This window comes from Balaenoptera musculus, chromosome 18 (assembly GCF_009873245.2).
Source record: "Balaenoptera musculus isolate JJ_BM4_2016_0621 chromosome 18, mBalMus1.pri.v3, whole genome shotgun sequence".
Classification (NCBI taxonomy): Eukaryota; Metazoa; Chordata; class Mammalia; order Artiodactyla; family Balaenopteridae; genus Balaenoptera; species Balaenoptera musculus.
In genome coordinates this window covers 18169601-18191730 of record NC_045802.1, presented here as the reverse complement: position 1 = coordinate 18191730, position 22130 = coordinate 18169601, and the positions used below count along the sequence as shown (strand labels likewise).

The 22130-nt window shown below is 39.7% G+C and overlaps 1 protein-coding gene across 1 annotated transcript in view; it reads right to left on the bottom strand.

The window, feature by feature from the left end:
* KPNA3 (karyopherin subunit alpha 3) overlaps positions 1-21778 on the bottom strand; it is an 89869-nt gene extending 68091 nt beyond the window's left edge. Inside the window, 1 exon segment of the mRNA XM_036831133.1 lies at positions 21628-21778. Coding sequence (XP_036687028.1) covers positions 21628-21696 — 69 coding nt within the window. The 5' untranslated portion in view covers positions 21697-21778.
* Between the last annotated feature and the right edge of the window lie 352 nt (positions 21779-22130).

The following is a 22130-nucleotide window of genomic DNA, read 5'->3' as shown; positions in this document are numbered from 1 at the left end:
GTTTCAAAGTTTCCTATAAATTTAAAGACATACTTACCATATAACCAAGCCATTTTACTCCCAGGTCTTTATCCAAAGAAAACACACACACACAGACTTGTAAACAAATATCATAGCAGTTTTACTCATAAGTGTGCAAAACTGGGAAGAACCCAAATATCCAATAACAAGTGAACGGATAAACAAATTGTGATATATTCATACAATGGAATATGGGTCGGCAATTTAAAAGAATTAACTCCAAGTAAACAAAACAATATTTTTTTTGTTTGTTAGTTTTGTTTTTTTAAAATTAACCGCTTGATTTATTTTTATTTTTTAAAGGTGCTTTTGGAATTGCCTTGTAGATATTAAAACCGATTCATGATGTGAAAATCCAGAGTATAGTATTTGGAAATGCCAGGAGGAAGTTGTGGGGAAGGAATTTTATGTCGAAGAGACTGTGTATCAGTTTTATCCATAAAGGGACTATAAATCATTTGGAACTGTCAAAATGGGTGCCTCTTGTGGTTGTGAGACCCTCATTGATGGGAGAAACTTGATGATCATCTGGCAGAGACGTTAAGAGAAGAATTGGGGAGTGTTGTGTGAAATGAAGGAAAACTATCCTTTAGCATTTTGGAATATAAAAATGTTGGGCTGGCCAAAAAGTTCGTTCAGGTTTTTCTGTAACAGCGGACAGAAAAAAACGAACGAACTCTTTGGCCAGCCCAATATCTCAGTATTAAGTCGCACTTGAGAAGAAGCTTGATTTACAAAACAATATTAATGTTATATTAAACAAACAAAAAAGCCAGACACAAAGGAGTATGTATTGTGATTACATTACATAAAACTGTTGAAAAGGCAAACTTGTCTATAATGACAGAAAGCAAACTAGTATTTGCCTGCAGCTGGGGGAAAAGGAGGACTGACTGCAAAGGGACATGGGGGGGGGGCTTCCTTGGTGGCACAGTGGTTTAGGAATCCACCTGCCAATGCAGGAGACACGGGTTCAAGCCCTGGTCCGGGAAGATCCCACATGCCGCAGAGCAACTGAGCTCGTGCGCCACAACTACTGAAGCCCGCATGCCTAGAGCCCGTGCTCTGCAACAAGCTACCGCGATGAGAAGCCTGCGCACCAGAACTAAGGGTAGCCCCCGCTCGACGCAACTAGAGAAAGCCGGCGTGCAGCAATGAAGACCCAATGCAGCCAAAAATAAATAAATTAATTAATTAATTAAAAAAAAAAGGGACATGGGGGAACTTTTGAGGGGGACAGAAATATTCTACATCTTGATTGTGATGGTGCTTACAAGGGAGTAATTATTTGTCAAAACTCGTCAAGCTAAACACTTAAAATGGATAAATATACCTCAGCAAAGTTTATTAAAAGCAGTTGTTACTTGCAGGAAGAGAGGTAGCAGGTGTGGGTGACATATGTCATTTTCTCCTTTGAATTTATATTATCAATATGTGTATTACCCCTGTAATTTAAAATCAGTTCATTACTGAGAAGTACTCAAATTATTTAAAACCCTTCCTAAATTAAACTGCCTCAAAGATTTACTTTTCTATAATATATAATTACCAATAACAGTCTAATTTTTTTCTCCTAGTAATACTATTTTGTGCACTGGATCTGTGTTTCTTATCACCACTGTAGCAGTTGATAAATATTCCCTGTAATTCAAAAAATTTATAAGCCGTCAATAACTAACCCATAACAGTGTTATAAATAAATAAAACTTACAATAATGTTTATATGACACTTAATGCTGTGCTTATTTATTTTATATAAAGTGATTTTATTTACAGTACTGTTATATAGCCAAAATGACATTACTGAAGTTTACTAGGCAGAGAAACTGAACAAGAAGTGTAGGAAGGTGCTGAGTCCTTCTTAAGATCCTAAAATACCAAGACACCAGATATCTTCTACTTCACTAACAAAAACCACAACAAACAAACAAAAAGTAACCATATTCCGAAAGTCTGTAGCACCAAAACTATCCCTTTGCTACCACCATCTTAGTCCCCTTCACTGATAGAAGAAAGCTGGGACTCCTATTTCTCCTCTTCAGTACAATGGGGGTGGGGGGGAGATGGGAGCAGGGTATTTCAAGCCATACTAGCCCCCAAAATCTACAGCTATATCCTGAATTCAACAGTTGGCAGCAGTCACAACTAGGGCACTCCTGTAACACCTAGGCCTGGGTGTCCAGATGCCTGGTTTCTTCTGCGTCGTAAACTCAGAACTTATAAACTAAGTTTGTCTTCTGCTTCTCCCTTTTCTGCCTCTTGCTGGGAGGGGCCTTTGGACTTCCTTTCAAGGTTGTTCCTACTGTAAGCAAATTTGCCCAACTTCCCTTCCTCCCAAGTACCTGTTCTGCTGAGAGGAGTATAGTTTTCTCAGAAATAGGCCCAGTACCTACTATGTTTACCAGAAGAAAAGCATACAGAGGAATATTTTGGTCACATTATATTTAAAGTGTAGCCATGACCACAAACATCATATCCTCACTTAATGCCATCATGTTCACAAATACAAATCTGAGAATTAAAAAACCTGGTAGGGCCCCCTACTCACTGCATGGAGCTAATGTCTAGTTTACTAGAAGATTCTGTCTGCACTGGTATCTAATACAATTTATCCAGAATGTGTTCTTATTATGAAAATATTCTAGCTGTTTTTCACAAAAGCTAAACAATATACTAAAGAACTTATTACCAGAAGAGAAGTATGAAGTAATCTGAAATAGCGCTTGCCAGCCTCTTTCATATCATAGCGCACGCACATACACACACACACACACAGAAATATTTGTACTGCACACTGAGATTAAGGGACAAGACCGCAAGGGCTCCACCACCCAGATCCCTGGCTGGCCACCCCTAGGGCAACACATGAGATGAGAAAACACTGATCTAACAGACCCTCGTGCTAATGCTCTGGGTCACTGCAGCAAACCAGAGGGAAGGTCATCGATACCCTGTCATCAAGAAATTAGCTTAATAAAAAAATTGTTTCTGCTATACATATATCTAACCTACAATTCTTGTTCAAACCATGAAACATTCCCAGTTCATGTCATCTCCACTATAAAGCTCTGTCCAATCTTTAAGGCCAGTCCCTCCTCTATGTTCCCAAACCACCTTTACTTTTATTAAACAATCACAATCTGTCTTATAGTTACCTATAGCTGTATTTATTTGTTAGATTAAATACCCCTTGAAGGCAGAGATCTTGTTTCATTCATTTTTATTTCCCTCTACTCCACAATAACAAAAAAAAGGTAGTTTGAACAACTAATGTTAAATCTGAAGTTGCGTTGTCATGTTCACCGACAATGCTGTTTGAACTTTACCATAATCATTGTACAGACCATGTACTTTCTCCCTCTCTATTCCAAAATTTGATTTAGCTCAACACTCTCAAATATTCCACTTTCCCAAAGTTTCAAAGGATACACAAAAATGTTAGTTTGCATTAGCCCCACGTTCACAAAACTTAGAAAACAAAAGAAAATGTCAAGCCATTATAGAACTCTAACATCCAAGTATCAATTCCTTTATTCCAATCAAAAACAATGTTCCCAGAATTCAGCACAAAACTGAAAACACTGCTGCTACCAGCCACAGTCCATAACAGTAACTTTAAATTGTCCAAGGGGATTAAGGAAGCATTTTAAATGACTGTCACTCCTACCGAAGGATTTTAGGCAACGAGAATTTATTCTCATACAAGAATAAATCTGCATTTTATCATTAAACAGTATGAGGGCCTTAATTGGGAATTACCAGTTTATAACCTTTCTCCCCAAAATTTGTGAATATATCTGAATGTTAAAATTTTCTTATTTAGAATGATTTGTATTTTCATCTTCTCTTCCCCTTTAAAATATTTAATTTTTAATAGTAAGTAGAATAAATAGAAGTATAACTAAGAAGTGAATAGATAATTAACTAATATGAATTAGTACACTAATTAATGTCATGCAGCACCATTCCCCAAATATTCTACTTCCTATGTTTTTGTTTAAAACACCAGTTGCTAAAGTTATGAAAAATTTTTACAAAGTTTAAAAAGAAAAAAAGCCTCAATAAATGTACCTAATTATACATTATTCCAAAACCAAGATACATATATATGATATTCATGGAACTAGATTCAAATTAACAAAATTAGTTCAAATTTACAAAGATACTATCTGTATAGTCCATGGCTCTCTGCTACACAGATTAATATCGTGTAACATCTAGCTGCTAGGTTGTTTACCATCTATGTATGCATCTCTATCATCTATATATAGCCCAATACTTAGTTAACATGATCATCCTTTTCATGCTACCTACTTTTTTCTTCCACATTTGAATTTTGAGAGGAACATGTAGATGTACTACACAATCTAATTATTTCCATGTCTGTCCAGCTACCTTCCTCCATACTCTGTTCAGCTTTCTACCTCTGCCTCTCTACTGTTATCTTAAATAAAGAAAAATGACTACAGTGTCTACCTGAATACCCTCTGAAAACATCACAAAGATGTTTGGAAAACTGGATATTTACCTTCGCAATTCTAAGATAGGGAATGCAAAGAAAGAGTATACACTATTTCAACAAAGGAAGGGTCTACAACACAAATTCACTGCTGCCCCACTTTGTCTCTCTATAATTTAACGCTTCTACATTTAATAAGAAAACTTTTTGTTGTGTGTTTTTTTACAGTCAAGGTATAATAAACTGGAATATATCAAGCTGTTTCAGAGACAAAAAGTGTTTTAACATCTTTCTTACAATGTATAACATTTATTAGAGTCATCTTCATTTCAAAAAGGCTTTATTTCTATAAAGTCTCCTCATTCTATAATAATTTGTATACCATCTTTGGAAGTTACAAATTAACTACCTGTTATCATCAACTATTTTGAGAGAGACAGGATTATTCTTTTACTTCTCTTAGTTGGAGAGAGGAAAAAATTATTAAAAATATTATTTATTAATTTCCTATGTCACATCGCAACCCCAAACAACTGACCAAGAAGGTTCCTTTTGGTCTAAAAATGTGCGGTATAATAGTGGGTATTTTTACTTTGAAATTTCATATCAAAAGTGTGTTTTTAACTGGGTATTTAATGACATGACAATTACTGGTCTGGGTTTTTTGTTTAAGTATAATAATATCATATGTCTAACTATGATATTGTGATTTATAATATGAAATATACAGTTGGTCTTTGTCCACTGTTCCTGGTACAGAGCTCCTAAAACTCTTGGGATTTCCTAAGTGTAGAGCACAGTGAAGGTGTCTTTTGTTATGTTAATGAGGCAACTCTGGGATCACCTCAGGTAACCTAAGGTTGGGGGCTGGATGCCAGACCTGTGATGAGAGGGTTGGAACTTTTAGCCCCACCCCCCAAACTCGGGGGAGGGCAGAGGGGCTAGAGATTGAGTTCCACCACCAATGGCCCACGATTTAATCAATCATGCCTCCATAAAAACTCGGAAGGTCAGTGTCTAGACAGCTTCCAGGTTGGTGAACACGCGGAGATGCTGGAGACTGGTGCGCTCTGAGAGAACATGAAAGGTCCGCTCCTTTCCCCCATACCTTGCCCTATGCACCTCTTCCATTTGGCTGTTTCTGAGTTGTATCTTTTCACAATAAACTGATAATCTAGTAAGCAAAATGTTTCTCTGGGTTCTGTGAGCCAAAGTAACCCAACACAAGGAGGTTTATGGCCAGTTGATCAAAGGCAGGCAGGGGTGGGGGGTGGGGAGCAGTCTTGTAGGACTGAACCCTTAACCCATGGAATCTGATGCCATCTCCAGGTAGGTGGCATCAGAATTTAGCTGAACTGTAGGAAACCCAGCTGGTGTCGGAGAATTGCTTGGCGTGGGGAAAAAAATCCACACACTAGAATTGGCGTCAGAATCAGACTTACCTTTTAGACATACATGCTAAAATATTGATATATAAAACAGGATATCTGGAATTTGCTTCAAAATATTCCAGGGAAGGGTAATAGTGGGCAGGAATAGAAATGAAACAAGTCTGGTCAAAAATTATAACTGTTTTAAAATGGTATACAGGAGTTCCATGTATTATTCTACTACTGTATGTTTCAAAGTTTTCTAAAATATTGCTTTTCTTTTTAAGTGTACTGTGTTACCCAAGTACTAGAATCAGAAAACCTGGTTATCAACTAGGTGAGTGGACAATATTCATTATTTCTCTACGCTCTCGGTTTCCACCATCTGTGAGAAAAAGGGTCTGGACTAAAGTTCTGCATCTTGCTAGTTCAATTTTTTAATGATTCAAGTGAGTATGATTTCTACACTTTATATTTGGCTTAACAATTCTAACTATAATCCATGATGCTTTCACAGCTAAATCTGATGCAATGAACTGAAAACTGTTCATAACCATTACCAAAATAACACTATAGTACTGTCAGTCTGCTTGGATTCTAAGGGCCAGCTGTATTCATTGTATTACATACACCATTTTTAAAGGGACTTGAGCATCCACAGATTTTGGTATCCAAGGGGGCTCCTGGAACCAATTCCCCACCAATACCAAGGGATGACTGTACTTATCTCAGCTAGGCCTTCATTCCTAGATACTTTGCATTCCCCCAAACACCTTTTCTTCAAGTATTACCTCTCTTAGACTCTTTATTCTCTGGAGATAACTTTGTCAGAGAAAATAGAGGTCATCAGGCATAATCTGTTCCAGTTTCCCTACCCTACTGCAGCCTATCCATACTTCTATCTCTATTTCTTCCAAGTCCTTTCCAACTGAGGCCCCTTCAAAACCTAACCACAACATATGTCTCTTACTTCACATCCGTAACAGCTCCCCAGTATTCCAGGCTCAATCATTTATTCCTTTTCTAGCCAGGTCCTTAAGTCTCTTTTGCTCCAGTTTCTTCACAAACAGTAGTCAATCCCATACTTCTCAACAACTGAGAAACAACAAAAATAATTCTTTTAAGCATACTTCCTCCTCAAGCTAACCTGTGGTCCCTCCTTCCCATAAGTACCAAATTTTTACACTGAGTTTCTACTGACTGGTTCCATCTACTACCTCAACTCCGACTCACTCCTCACCCTATTATAACCTAGCTCCCAGCCTCCACCACTCTCTGAGTTTTCCATTTAATCACCAGCCCCCAACCACAATGAACGGCTTATTTCAGGTCCTCATCATACCTCTCCTCTGCAGCATTTAATGCTGCAACTGTTATCCCTTTTTCAGGAAACTCTTCTCCTCTAAAGTTCTTTTTTAAATTTTATTTTATTTTCTTTAATTTTATTATTACTATTATTTTTGGGCTGCATTGGGTCTTCATTGCTGCGCGCGGGCTTTCTCTACTTGCGGCGAGCAGGGGGCTCTCTTCGTTGTGGTGCGCAGGTTTCTCACTGTGGTGGCTTCTCTTGTTGCGGAGCACGGGCTCTAGGCGCGCAGGCTCAGTAGTCGTGGTGCCAGGCTTAGCTGCTCCGCAGCATGTGGGATCTTCCCGGACCAGGGATCGAACCCGTGTCCCCTGCATTGGCAGGCGGACTCGCAACCACTGCACCACCAGGGAAGTTCCTCCCCTAAAGTTCTGATGCGCTCTTTGCTGTAAGCTTCCTACAGACTCATTCTTCAGTGGCACTCACTAGTTCTCTAAAATGATGTGGTTCCTGGGGTTCTTTCCTCCTAGTCCTCTTTTCTTATTACCCCTACGAGCCCTTATCTATATTCTCTTAAACGCTCTAATCACTGTTTAAACTGTTTTCCAAACCTTCACCACTGGTCACATCATCCTAGAACAGGGGTAGGCAAAATAGGGCCTGTGAGCCAAATCCAGCCCTCCACTTGATTTTGTAAATAAGCTTTGTTTCCCTATTGTCTTTTGCTGCTTTCATGCTCACAGCAGAGTTGAACAGTTGTGACATAAACAGTATAGCCCTCAAAGCCTAAAATATTATGGCTCTTTACAGAGAAAGTTTGCTAACCTCTGTTCTAGAAGGTAAAACATACCAAGTAAATAGTTCTGATAACTTCCTGCCTTTGGCCCCCAATGCCAGTGCTATTAGTCAGACCATCCATCTCTAAGACCCCTGAGAGTTTTCCAACTGTTCCTCCCAAGCTCTCTTCCCACCCTCACCAATCTATCTCCTAAGTACAACCAAAGCAATAGTTCTCAATGCACAAAACCCACTTCCCGATTTAAAAATTTCCCCACGGTACAGCTTGTTCACAATCTGGCCCCAGCCTATCTTTTCCAACTTTCTAAGCACTCCACCTGTAATAAATACTGAATGAATTTAGTTCCCCAGAGCATATGATGCTGTCTCTTACTTCCAGACCCACCCAAGATTTACTACCAAAGAAATAACTAAGTAGTCGTGGCTCCAGGGCTCCTTAGTTGCGGCATGTGAACTTAGTTGCAGCATGCATATGGGATCTAGTTCCCTGACCAGGGATCGAACCCAGGTCCCCTGCATTGGGAGCACGGAGTCCCATCCACTGCACCACCAGAGAAGTCCCAGTGGGGGGTTCTTTTAGAAATGCCACAAGAAGGACCAGGTGCGGGACTACCACTACATGCACCAGAATGGTCAGTTACCCATTCTCTAGCTATTGCTAACAAAAATTGCTTGTAAGTCACTTTATTCTGTGCATTAAGGCTACAATAAATTTTAAACGCACTGAATAAACCACAATTACTCAGACAGAAACCCACTTTCTTATACCACTTTCGAGTTTTCTGGAGGATACTGAAGTTTGCCAGATATTGATCAGATTGATCAATTCCTTTCATACGTTTATTATACTCTAATAGAGAAGTGGGCTTAGTTATCTGATGGCCAGTCCTCCTGTCTTCCTTTCCTGTAGATGCTACGGAGGCGTCAGGAATAGTTGTCACCATGCGGACTAGCCTCATCTTTCCATATAAGAAGAATCACTTCTCCCTTCCGTAAGAATGTCATTTCTCCCCACTGTGGATTTTTAGATTTCTCCTTTAACTGGTTTGGTAGACCACAATTCTCTTTTATAGTCTACAAACTCTGATGTTATTTTTCAACAATATTTCAGATGTGGACATACTATTGTAATAACTGTCTTGGTAAATATGGTGCCATGAACCAAGATAAGGTTGTAGGACTGATAATACTGTTTTTCTTGCAGTTTCTTTCCTTCACCTGTGTAAATCTCAAGGTTGCATATATATCCAGTTTCACTTTCGCTAACCATCCTGACCAAAATTCCACATTTTGTAAGTTTTCCAGTATTACAGGCTTTGAATCTGAGTCATCCTCTCCACTTTATCATTGCCTCCTCAAGTGACTGCTCTCGTTTGGGTATATAAATCGACTGAAATTTTGGTAGAAAATAATCCAAAAGAGGTTTAACTTTTGAAATTCTGCCTGCAGGAAGTGGAGTTTCCGAGTTATCGTTAAAGTGAAGAAATGTCATTATTTGTTTGAACCTTCTTCTCGTCATAATCTTTGGAAAGATAGGTGTTTCAAGTAAGGGATCAGTCGACCAATATTCTTTCCAGTGTGACTTTATCTGTCTCTATCAAAATTATTAATCCAAGAAACTTCTTCATTTCACTATTGGTTACATCAGTTCATTGTAAAGCCTTATTATACTTTTTATATGATTTTTCATTCTGTTGGTGATACATGTTTGTTTGGGAAGTGACCAACTCAACAAAGTCATTACCAAAAATTAATTCTGTTATTTCACTAACACTTTGCAGGTTATTACATTCAATAGTTACATCTGACACGCCTATAAAGTCTTCTAATTTTCGTGAAATGTTGTCTTCAATCCACTCTTCTGTAGAAGCAAAGGAGCATTCTCCAGTACCGTGAGTTTCATTTTCACTTTCCATATCAGAATCAATCGCTAAGGTTTTTTGTCTTTTTTTGGTCTAATATTCACATTGTCTGAATCAGAACTATACTCTGAAGAACTATCATCTTCTGAGACACCAGTATATATGTTGCTCGGACGATCAGAGAAAGTACCTGCATAAAATTCACCTGAAAAATTCTTCTTCACTCAAAATTTCACGATGCATCATTTTTGAAAATTTTATGGTACACTGCATTTATAATATACACAAGGTTGGAACAAAAACCTAACGGAGCAAAATGTGAATGATAACGACAATCATTAAGTTGTATAATGAACCCTTGATCAATTTTAAGTTCTAAAAACTCTGCATGGTGATGTTAATTGTGTCACTCTCTAAAAAGGTATTGGTACATCTCCGGTCGATAAAGTTAGGGTAACAAAAGACGTATTAATACATCTCTAGTCAATAAATTGTTAAGCAAATTACTTAACTCATTTTCTTCATCTGTATAATGGCAATTTTGTGAGGATTATTTAAGATTATTCTTATAAGCAGAGTACCTTGTACATAGTAAGTGCTCAACAATCATTGATTATTGATATTGATAATCATTGATTATCATTATTTTCATTGTTTTATCCCTCACACTTAGTTCAGAATTCAGATAACTTCTGAGTAAAATAACTGAAGCAAGCTAGTTCTGCACACATTATTTTCAGCTGCATACTGAATATTTCCATTTGAACAAGGTTTGGCTCCCAAAACTTGTTATCCTTACTCCGAACTGTTTCAGTTAGAGTACCCAATCTGTTAAGGTTTGCCCAGGACTTTCTTGGTCTGAACACTGAAAAGTCCTGTGTCCTGAGAACTCCCTCAGTCCTAACCAAACAAGGACAGTCATCACCTTAAATTAGAGATATGTTGCAAACAATAAAAAACAGATTTGAGTTAATTTAAGATACAAGGGGAAGCGGGGAGACAGGAGAATTACTGGAAAAATATAGCACAATTCAAAGAACCAAAGGAAAAGCTAAAGAATCAGATCTATGAAAAAATCAGGATGAAAGCAACTCCAAAGATCTAGGTGGCAGGAATTAATGGAAGATTTCTTCACAGTACTTCTGTCAGGATGAATCACTTAGGTCCCAGTATCAGCTCACTCAAGATTTAAATGCCAGGGGACAGCATCTGATTGGTCTATTTTGTACTATCCAGAAAAAGTGAAGCACTTTAATTAACCAAAAAAAGCAGGAGCATTTAGATTAAAAACTCCACCAAGAGGTATCCAATGGAAGAAGAGTAGCTTCCAAAGGTGAGATCAGAATGCTGTTTCCAAAAGAAAGGGGAACAGATATAAGATCATCGTATCAACTGTTGCTTGAACATGCCATGCTTTCAACACTCCATGATTTAGTCACTGTTATTCATGTTATTTTTCTTTCTGTCTTAGCAAACTCCTCCTTCAAGACCTAGCTCAAGGGTGATGTTCTGTGTAACCTTACTCAGTTTCCCCAGATATAGTCACTCCCTTTCTACATGCTCTCATAGTACTTTGCAAATTATGTACCTATATCACAGAACTTATCATACTGCACATTAAGCATATGCTTAGATATCGGTCTCTCCCACCAAACTGAACTTCCCTAGAGCAAGGACAGCATTATTCATATTTACAGTCTTTGGAATTAACAATGCCTCCCTGGCACATAGCAAATGCTACATAAGTGTTTAATAAATCTGTTATCTAAGTCACTAGGATATAAACTGTATATGAAGCAACAAACTAAAAGGGAAGAAAGGAGCTACTACAGATAAACATGCTGACAGTGTCAAAGAAAAAGCTGACAGACTAAGAGTAAGGGAATGACAGGCAAAAAAAATTATGAAGAGCAAAAACTCCATAAGCACAGAAATTAAGGCCAAAATTCTAACAAATCTAAGAACTTGAAGGCATCACTTATATAAGAGCAAAAAGTAATAGCCATATGCATAATGGTGATTCTCAAGAACCAAGAAAATAACTAAATTATATTCTACTTAAGAAGGCAGAGACATGCATAGGACATTTTTAGAAATACTGGCTTTTCAAAATAAAAGAAAATTTGGTATGTAAACAAATAAACTTATAACCCAGAAAACTCAACAGTTCAGAATGATTAATTCCAAGTTAATATAGTCATGATTCATTTTACCATGTTTTAATTGTTAATGTTCGTATCCTAAGCTGCGACAAATTTTTTCTTAATGGCAAAAGGACAAAGTATAGCTACATCCTCCTTACATATTTAATACTGCTCTACTTTGAAGGTAATGGAATAGAGACTTGGAAATGAGAATATAGCCAAACCTTATGCTCAGAAAACAAAAAGTCAACTTAGGAATGCTGTCAGTCATGGAAAGAGAATATCACTGACTTTGAAGTTAGATTTTCTAGATACATTTTCTAACTCCTTTACTGGATCCCAAGAAGTCAGGTGACTTTTTCACTTCAAATGTTATTCAAGTCTTTATCATATTTCACCCAAACAACTAAAATTCATTTCACCAAATATGATAACTCTGACATCATGACATTAAACTACTCTTGATCATCTGAACCGCCTGATCAGTCTAACGTCACTATTGGGATGTATTCTGAAGCACACAGCATCACCAACTGAAGGTGTTTTTAAATCAAAAATACTTAAACTAAAGATAATTAAGCCTTTCAAACTAACCTCCAGTTTACAGAAAATTCAGAGGGTCGTAAAAAATAGGAGGAACAAGTTAAGCAACACCACAAAGAGAAAGACATATCCAGTAATTAGGACAGTCTGATAGGTTGAACCATATGAAACTGGTGATATTTGGCTGCTTTGAACCTCAAAAATGGCAATTTCATGTGGTTTGACTTAATATAAGGAAACTGACCCGATTTCTTCTTCACCAAATTAATGGCATTTTTAAAATGGTGGGGAAAAACAGCAGAAAGGTAGAAGCAACCCAAGGATCCATCAGTGGATAAATGGATAAGCAAAATGTGGTATATCCATACAACGGAATATTATTCAGTCATAAAAAGGAAAGAAATTTTGACACATACTGCAACATGGATGAACCTTGAAGATATTATGCTAAATGAAATAAGTCAGTCACAAAAGGAGAAAACACTGTATGATTCTACTTACGTGATGTTCCTAGAAGAGTCAAATTCATAAAGACAGAAAGAAGAGAGGTTGCCAGGGGCTGGGGAGAGTGGAAATGTAGTTAGTTTAATGGGGACAGAGTTTCAGTTGGGGAAGGCGAAAAAGTTCTGGAGACAGATAGTGGGAATGGTTACACAATGATGTGCATGTATTTAATGCCACAGAACAGTACACTTAAAATGGTTAAAATGGTAAATTTTATATTATGTATATTTTACCACAATAAAAAACATGGTGGTCCTAGAGAAATGGAAATAAAAACAAAAATAAACAAATGGGACCTAATGAAACTTAAAAGCTTTTGTACAGCAAAGGAAACCATAAACAAGATGAAAAGACAACCCTCAGAATGGGAGAAAATACTTGCAAACAAAGCAACCGACAAAAGATTAATCTGCAAAACATACAAGCAGCTTATGCAGCTCAATATCAAAAAAACAAACAACCCAATCCAAAAATGGGCAGAAAATCTAAATAGACATTTCTCCAAAGAAGATATACAGACTGCCAACAAACACATGAAAGGATGTTCAACATCACTTATCATTAGAGAAATGCAAAACAAAACTACAATCACCTCACACCAGTCAGAATGGCCATCATCAAAAAATCTACAAACAACCTAGAAAATGGTACAGATGAACTGGTTTGCAGGGCAGAAATAGAGACACAGATGTAGAGAACAAACGTATGGACACCAAGTGGGGAAAGTGGCAGGGGTTGGGGGTGGTGGTGGTGGTGGGATGAATTGGAAGATTGGGATTGACATGTATGCACTAATATGTATAAAACAGATAACTAATAAGAATCTGCTGTATAAAAAACTAAATAAAATAAAATTCAAAAAAAATCTACAAACAATAAATGCTGTAGAGGGTGTGGAAAAAAGGGAACCCTCTTGCACTTTTGGTGGGAATGTAAACTGATACAGCCACTATGGAGAACAGTAGGGAGGTTCCTTAAAAAACTAAAAATAGAACTACCATATGACCCAGCAATCCCACTACTGGGCATGTACCCTGAGAAAACCATAATTCAAAAAGAGTCATGTACCACAATGTTCACTGCAGCACTATTTACAATAGCCAGGACATGGAAGCAACCTAGGTGCCCATCAACAGATGAATGGATAAAGAAGATGTGGCACATATATACAATGGAATATTACTCAGCCATAAAAAGAAACGAAATTAAGTTATTTGTAGTGAGGTGGATGGACCTAGAGTCTGTCATACAGAGTGAAGAAAGTCAGAAAGAGGAAAACAAATACCGTATGCTAACTCATATATATGGAATCTAAAAAAAAACAAAAAAGGTTCTCATGAACCTAGGGGCAGGACAGGAATAAAGACACAGACATAGAGGATGGACTTGAGGACACGGGGAGGGGGAAGGGTAAGCTGGGACGAAGTGAGAGAGTGGCATGGACTTATAAATACTACCAAATGTAAAATAGATAGCTAGTGGGAAGCAGCTGCATAGCACAGGGAGATCAGCTCGGTGCTTTGTGACCACCTAGAGGGGTGGGATAGAGAGGGTGGGAGGGAGACGCAAGAGGGAGGGGATATGGGGATATATGTATACATATAGCTGATTCACTTTGTTATACAGCAGAAACTAACACAACAATGTAAAGCAATTATACTCCAATAAAGATGTTAAAAAAAAAACGATGGTGGGAGGAGTCTCTTAAAGGAGACTTAACATAACCAAATGTGATCAGATCTTGTGTAATCATGGTTCTAACAACCAAATGTTAAAAAAAAAAAAAAATTAAAGGACAACTGGGGAAATTTAAATGTGGATTACATTAGCTGTCATTAGGAAATGATTAATTGTGTCAGGGTGATGTGGTATTTATTTAAGAATGCACTCTCATTTTTTAGAGAAGTATGTAAGTCTTCGGGAGTAAATTGTCATGACTGACGTATAAGAGAATTTTAAAAATTATTTCCCCATGAATGTGTCTTAATCTCCCAGTATTTTACCTATCATAATAAAAAGTTTGGACTTGATCTGGGAAGCAGTAAAAAAAAAAAAAAAAAAGGCACTGAAAGAGTAGAAGTTTCAGTTAAAAAGCATATTTTAGGAAAATTATTGTGCTGGTGGTACTTACAATGAAGGTACTTATTTAAGAAATATTTTAGTGCTTATTTTGTTCTAGCCACTGTACTAAGAACTAGGTAATGGAGGTACATATAGGAGAAACAGATAAGACATAATAAAAATATATTATCTAACCACAATGAGGGAAGAAAGGTTCCTAACAACCTGGGGCGGGGGGCGGTGAGGGGAGATTCAGAAAGATTTCTCAGAAGAGCTAAATCCAGAGGTGAGTATTTAAGAGGGGCAGGAATTAACCAGGCAACAGGAGGCAGGGAAGGATATTCCAGTCAGCAGGATAGCCCTGAGAATAGAAACAGAACTGGCAAGCAGGGGAGGGCCGGATTCCAGATTATGTATAAGCATATAAGAAGTTCAGTGTTGCTAGAGCTTAAAGGTGTGGGGATGGGGCGTGGGGGACGGACACAGAACCTGGAAAAATAACCAGGTATCAGGCTTACTAAAAAAATCTCATGAACTGGAGGAAGAACACCACTTTGGAGGCAACTTTTAAACTGCTAGATGATAAGTAATAAGGCTGAAAGTAGGCTGGAGGCAGTGGAATAGAGAGGCAGGGCCCAAATCCAGAGACAGCACAGAGATTCAAGCTACATGACTGGCATCTGACTGAATGTGGAAGATGAGGAAGGAGTCCAAGAAGCCTCTCAAATTTCAAGTTCAGGTCACAGTGAGAGTGATGATGCCATAAACAGAAAAAAGAAAAAACAAAGGCTTTAAACACTTCGAGATTGAGAAGCTGATGTGATGCTCATGTGATTAATTTCCAGCAGATGATTAAAACAGATTTAAGTTCCCCACACTGAAATGACCGTTAAAACTAAGGGAACTGCTAATGTGGGCAAGAAAAAGCCAACAGAGAAGTGAGTTGTGGACAGAATCCCAAGGCATGCCTATAATCAATGGGTAGAAAGAAGAGCCAGCAAAGCCAACCAAAAAAGAGTAATCAGTGAGGCAGGAGGACCAGGAAAGATTATATGTCCAGATAGTGAATTTGAGAAAAGATAATTATAGTGTACCTGCTATATGACGTATAGATTCCTGAAAAACTTCATGTTCTGCAAAATTAGGAAGAAAGAGGGAAATATATCAAGACAGTTGGAGCAATAAGCACCTTTAAGACAGAACATATGGTTAATTGGAGCCAAGAGGCATACTCCTGGGCTTGCTATTTTCAACTGTTTCTGTACTTCAACTACTTGTGTTCAACTGCTGCTACTTGGGAGGGCTAAACAGTTAATGTGCTGGTAAAAATCAAATATCAACCAACATGAATTCTGCATGAACTAACATCATTCCTCTTTATCATTCAAGCAAGAATTAGTTTATGTTACAGAAATACATTACAGCAGAACAGATTGCCAAAGGAGGGTTGTAGGCAACAGTATCAATACTATAAAGTCAATAACAAAAGAAATTATTAATATTTTAGAATAATACTGTACCTTTCACTCCCAAGTACATTATCTAGTCTCTCTTAAAGAGTATTTATTAAATTTTATATACTGGTCACTAAATGACCCAAGGTCCCTACCATCAGTGGGCTTCTTGACAGAGACCACATACTTTAACAGCTGCAATACACACACAGAATTTGTTGTACATCACAGCAATCTATGCCAAAGAGGTAAAGGAAAACTCACTTAGAAAAAAGCACAGAGAGAAGGAAAAAAATAGGGACTGATTGTACTAAGTATGTTATTAGTCAGGAAAGGCCCTGTGGAGAATTTCTGAAGGTTTTTTTGAACTATAATGACATGGTATGGCAGAACTGCAATCTTGGTGTTCCAGAGATATATGAAGGAGTATGAGTGAAGAAAGAGTTTGCCAGCGTGAGCCCCACCAAACAGATAGCAAAAGAAGGCATTCAGGAGAACAGCAAATATAAAGGCATGGAAAGGAAACGTACTGGTTACAGCTCCATCTCAAGTACTTTATCATATAGGAAATATAAGGAAAAGCGGTAGGTGAGGTAGAAAAGGCAGACCTTTTTATGAAATTATGTGGGGCATGCTAAGGACTTTTAATTTTATCCTGAACGCAATGGGATGATTTGCCAGGAAAGTAACACAAAAAGATTTCAGAAAGATCAATCCATAAGTTCACTGGGGAGGGAAGATACAGGGAAACCAGGTGCACTATCACACCTGTATAGGTGACAGTGATAGGGGCCTAAACTAGAGCAGAGTGGTAAGGTTGGTAACAAAGGTAAAAATATGAGGGCTCATCAGATGACCAGCACAGAAAAGTGAAGGAAGGGAAGAAGGGAGTCAAAGTCAAGGATAAGGTTTGAAGCTCGAACAGTTAGGTAGTATCTCTTACCAACAGAGGTTCCAGAGAGAGAAGCAAGTTTGGTAGTGTTAGATGAATTTACAAATGAGAAGATATTTATTTATCCCTAGTATTAGCAATTGAAGCCTAAAGTTTAAGTGTTAAGGCCAAAGATATGGGTTCTTATTTTTCAGTGAAACCAATGAACTGGCTTCTTACTAATAAGGAAACTTTGCAAAAGTGAAAAAATAGAAGGTATATAAATCAAATGATAAATAGGATGTCAAAAGTTTTTATTTGCAAGGTTTTAAAATATCAAAATAGGAATTTCCCTGATACAGTCAAGATTTATTAAATATTTTCCCCAGTAATTAACCTTCAGATGGGCATCCATACAAGTCAAGTCTTCGGCTCCACTCAGTGAAGAGACAGTAAAGCACAGTGAGCAAGAGTTCTGGCTTTAGTGTCATGCTGCTTCACTTTAAGTCTAGGCTCTGCCACTTAAACCACCCTAGGACTTGGGGCTAGTAACTTAAGAACTGCAGGCTTCAAGTTTCCTTGGAAGTAAATGTGGATAATAACACATACATACTTTATAGGACTGTGAAGACTAGATAACTAATCCATATAAAGTACTTGGTACAGGTTGACTGTAAACATTCAGTAAGTGTTAAGAATTTTCAAATAATTGAATAGTTGTCACTGATGAAAATGTCATATCTTTGAAGTGTACAGGAGCAAGAAAAACTTGACCTGGATGGCAGTTACCTGCATGTTGGATTTTTAAGTATTTACTAAATGGAACTATGTATTTCCTAGTTGTAGCTACAAAATCCATTCACCCTACCCAAGCCTTGAACTGCTATCCATGATAATTACTCCCTCCCCTACCTCCATCTATAAACCTCAGGATAGCGTTATCCCCTTTCTCTCCTGTGAGCTTCACACATGAGAGGAAGAGAACAACGGAAGAGGAGGAAGTTCAAATCCTCATTCCATGTTAGGACCATCCCCGATCTTAATTTTTTGGAAAATTCCTCCTTACATATGGGATAACAGAACCATTCCTCCAGAATTAATTCTAGATATTACTGTCAGTCACCTTTTTCCATTCCTGTAATCATGTTACACCTCCTAACTCTACTCTAGAATAAATTCCTTCAGATCTCTATATCAAGAAGTTTCCAAGCAACTCCTTGCCACAAAAATATTCTCAGACCACCACAAGCCACCTGGAAGTCTCACCTCTTCACTCCTTAATCTAATCTCTTCTTTTTCACCTGGATCTTTATTCACTAATTTCTCACGTGCCCTGTTCAAGTTTAGTCCATACTTTCTATAAAATTCACCAACCTTTCTTCTATGAAGCTATTCCCAACTGAATGACTATGAAACTACTTTCTTCCTGAACCCTCTCCCTACTCACAATTCCCTAGCGTAACTCCACACTTTTATTTTCTTTAGAAAATATGTATTTTATTCTTGCGCCTAGCATCTTATTTGTGTATCAGCTGGCTATATAATTTACAATATGTTTTATCTTTTACCTATCCTATGTGTGAAAAAGCAGGAATGTTATCTCATCAAAGTACATCTCACTGTTTTGGAAATAGCCTGATAATCACTACTATTCAGTCACAGAGCTAAGCTGCAACATAAGTTTCTAGTGTAATATAGTTTCTAAAATGGATAAGACTAAACTAGATATGGTGTCTAGTCTCAGTTATACCAAATTCTACAATAAAGTCACTTGATTAGATTTGACCCCAGTTCATCCTTTAGTCACATTTCTAGTATCCCTCTCTCTCAGCAGTAACTGAAGAGTCCTACATTCTCAGGACTCTTCAATTACCACTCCCTGATGTCTGGAATGCCCCTTCCTTGCTCTCTCCCTCTGCCAGGCCAACTTTCTTTCATCCAGGATCAGCTCACTCCCATTCATCCACTAGGAATCAACCAGAACATCTCCCTTGACTGCTCAGCTCCAAGTCAGGATCTTCTCATGCATTCTCAGAATACACTTACTGATGTACTGCATTGTAATTATCAGTTTACTTTCCTACACTCCTACTGAACTGTAAAGGTAAACTCCTTGAGGTACAGACTGAACAATGTTAGATAGCCAATAGACAATTAATGAATGAATGCTCATACCCACTCCATGACCTTGTGCAGGCTGTACACACAGTCTTGAGTTTCCTCATCTAAAGTACTTTCCTCCTGTAAAGTGTGGATAATGCTACACCTAGCTCATAAAGTTGTCACAGGATTAAAAGAGGTATCATGAAGCTCTTAGTATAGTGTCTGACACATGGAACTACCATTTGCATGTCTGCTATTTCATGCCTTAGTTACCCTCCTGCATCCTGGGAATTGTAATGTCACCAATATTTTCAGGCTGAAAGGCTTAGCAAGCATGCATCCAGAAGTCACTGGTCACATTCTGATTATCAGCAGATATTTACTGTGTGCCTATTATGTGCGGAAGTCCTTACTAAGTATCACTGAGCTGCCAGAACACAGTAGGGGCAAAAAATAAGACAAAAACTTGTACCAGTATCCAAGAGAGAAAAGAATGTTAATTAGTTCTTCTGTACGAACAATACAGGTATTTTTTCAAACTACATTAACTTTTGCTTTATAATCGGGGTAAGTTTCAAGAACAATTACTGATGGGCAAAGTTCAAAATTAACTCCTATTGTCAAGTGGACCAATAACAAGAAGCAGTTCCAAAATTTCTTGTTGCTATTCCTAGGTTTCACTTTTGCTTATAAGTATCAATATTTCTCACAAAAGAAATTTAACCATGACCAGGACATAGATAGATGAACTTTATTTGTCTCAATCAAATGGGAATTCCACAGTATTTCCTAATTGGTATGTAATTTTGTAGCTCCAAAAAATGGCCTGTGTTTTCTCTATTTTGCTACAAAACAACGCTGACTGGCATTATTTTCCCTCACCACCTTCTCTCTTTAGGACAGGATAAAATGCACACTTCTTAGTCACAATGGCCCCTTAGCAAGAATGACAAAACTGCAAATCATGTCACCTAGTATTAGAAGAGGAGGCTGTGGACTTGAAACACTTTCCCCCTAACAAATCCAGAGGTGAGAGTCCCAGTGAAGTTTGTGCATTAAACTACACTGCTTTTGGTAGCTGCAGAGAGACCTCTAGCGCTGCCTGGATAAGCCGAGTTTGCAAATAGTACCTGCTAATGTCACCTTAATGAGACAATGGCAACATGCTGAGTAGCAACAAACTGAGTGACCACGATGAATGTTTACAGTTTTGCAATCATTTGGAAATTCGACCAGTTTGGAGCAAGAGATATATACAAGGCCGTGTGAACGTTATGTATCCAATTTATTACAGTAAAACGTGTCAAAGAAATGATCACCCTGTGCACACTCCCACTACAAGAAAAGGCTAAGAAAACAGATCCTGTGAGCGGAGGTCGGGAACAACGTCTCTTCCAAAGCCTCCACACAATAGATGGTAAACTATTGTCCACCTTCAGCTTGCTCCAAATGCCAGCGGTAAGGAGAGTATGAGCTGGAAAAGCTCAGCACGACTGCTCCAGAGAACCGCACCGGAATATTAGAAAACGGTCCTGGCGCATCCTACCCTCCCCCATCCACCACCCGCCGACAAGTCAGTTACCCGGCTGGTCCCCACCCCCCTCTGCGGGCCGCCACCGCCCGCCTGGGCCCGGCTCGCAGAAGGTAGGCGCGGGGACCGGCAGAGTCGAGGCTCCATGTGCGGCAGCGCGGGAGGCACTGAGGGGGCTGCGCCGGGCGGAAGGCTGTATGGGGAGCGGGCGTGAGCCGCGGCCGCCCCCTCGGTGGGGCGGTCGACAGATCCGGGCGGCAGCATCCCCGGCCCCCGAGGCCCCGGCCCGCGGACCCCGCCTCAGCTCCACACCTCTTTCTCGCCGACAGCAGGCCGCGCCCGCGTGACGGGGCCGAAAACCCCGGTATTTCCAGGTCTCTGCGCCGGCAGCTCCGGGGGGCGGCTGCAGCCCGGCCCGCGTCCCGCCGCCCGCTCCGCCCAGCCCCTAGCCGCGATGACGAGAGGCGGCGGCCAACTCCGACCCACCGCGAGCCGGCAAGAACCAGCCCGGCGCCGGCCCCCCGCCCCTCCCTGCCGCCTCGGGGCCGGCGCGGCCAGGCGGGCGAGCCGGGCGGGCCCCAGCCGCGGAAGCACACTCACCTCTACATCTCGGCCCTTATTCTTAAAGCTCTTGATGCGGTGGTTCTCCAAGCCGGGGTTCTCGGCCATGGCTGCGCGCTGCTCCGGCGGCGGCTACTCCGGCGGCTGCGGCGGCGAGTCTCGGCGCGGGAGGGGGAGGTGGGGGAGGGCCGGAGGGAAGGGAGGGGGAGGGGGAGAGGAGAGCACGTTCCGTGACGCCTCCGAGCGCGAGGTGGCAGCAGCGCCGGGGGAGGCTCAGGCGGACAGACGGGAGGGGCGGGGCGGGAACTGCGCTGAGGAACCGCCGGCGCCTGGAGAGCATTGAGTCACGTGACGCAGGCGGCCTCCGGCCTGGATGCTAGCCGGCTGGATGTGCCCGCTGGTTCTCGGGATGACCCCCGCCAACCCCCGCCCCCCAGCAAGGACTCCCCCACAACCCCTCGGAGCTGCAAGTCATGCGCCAGCAATGGAGCCAGATTTAGCCGCTTTTACTGCCCCCGAGACGCGGAGCTGCGGCAGGAAAC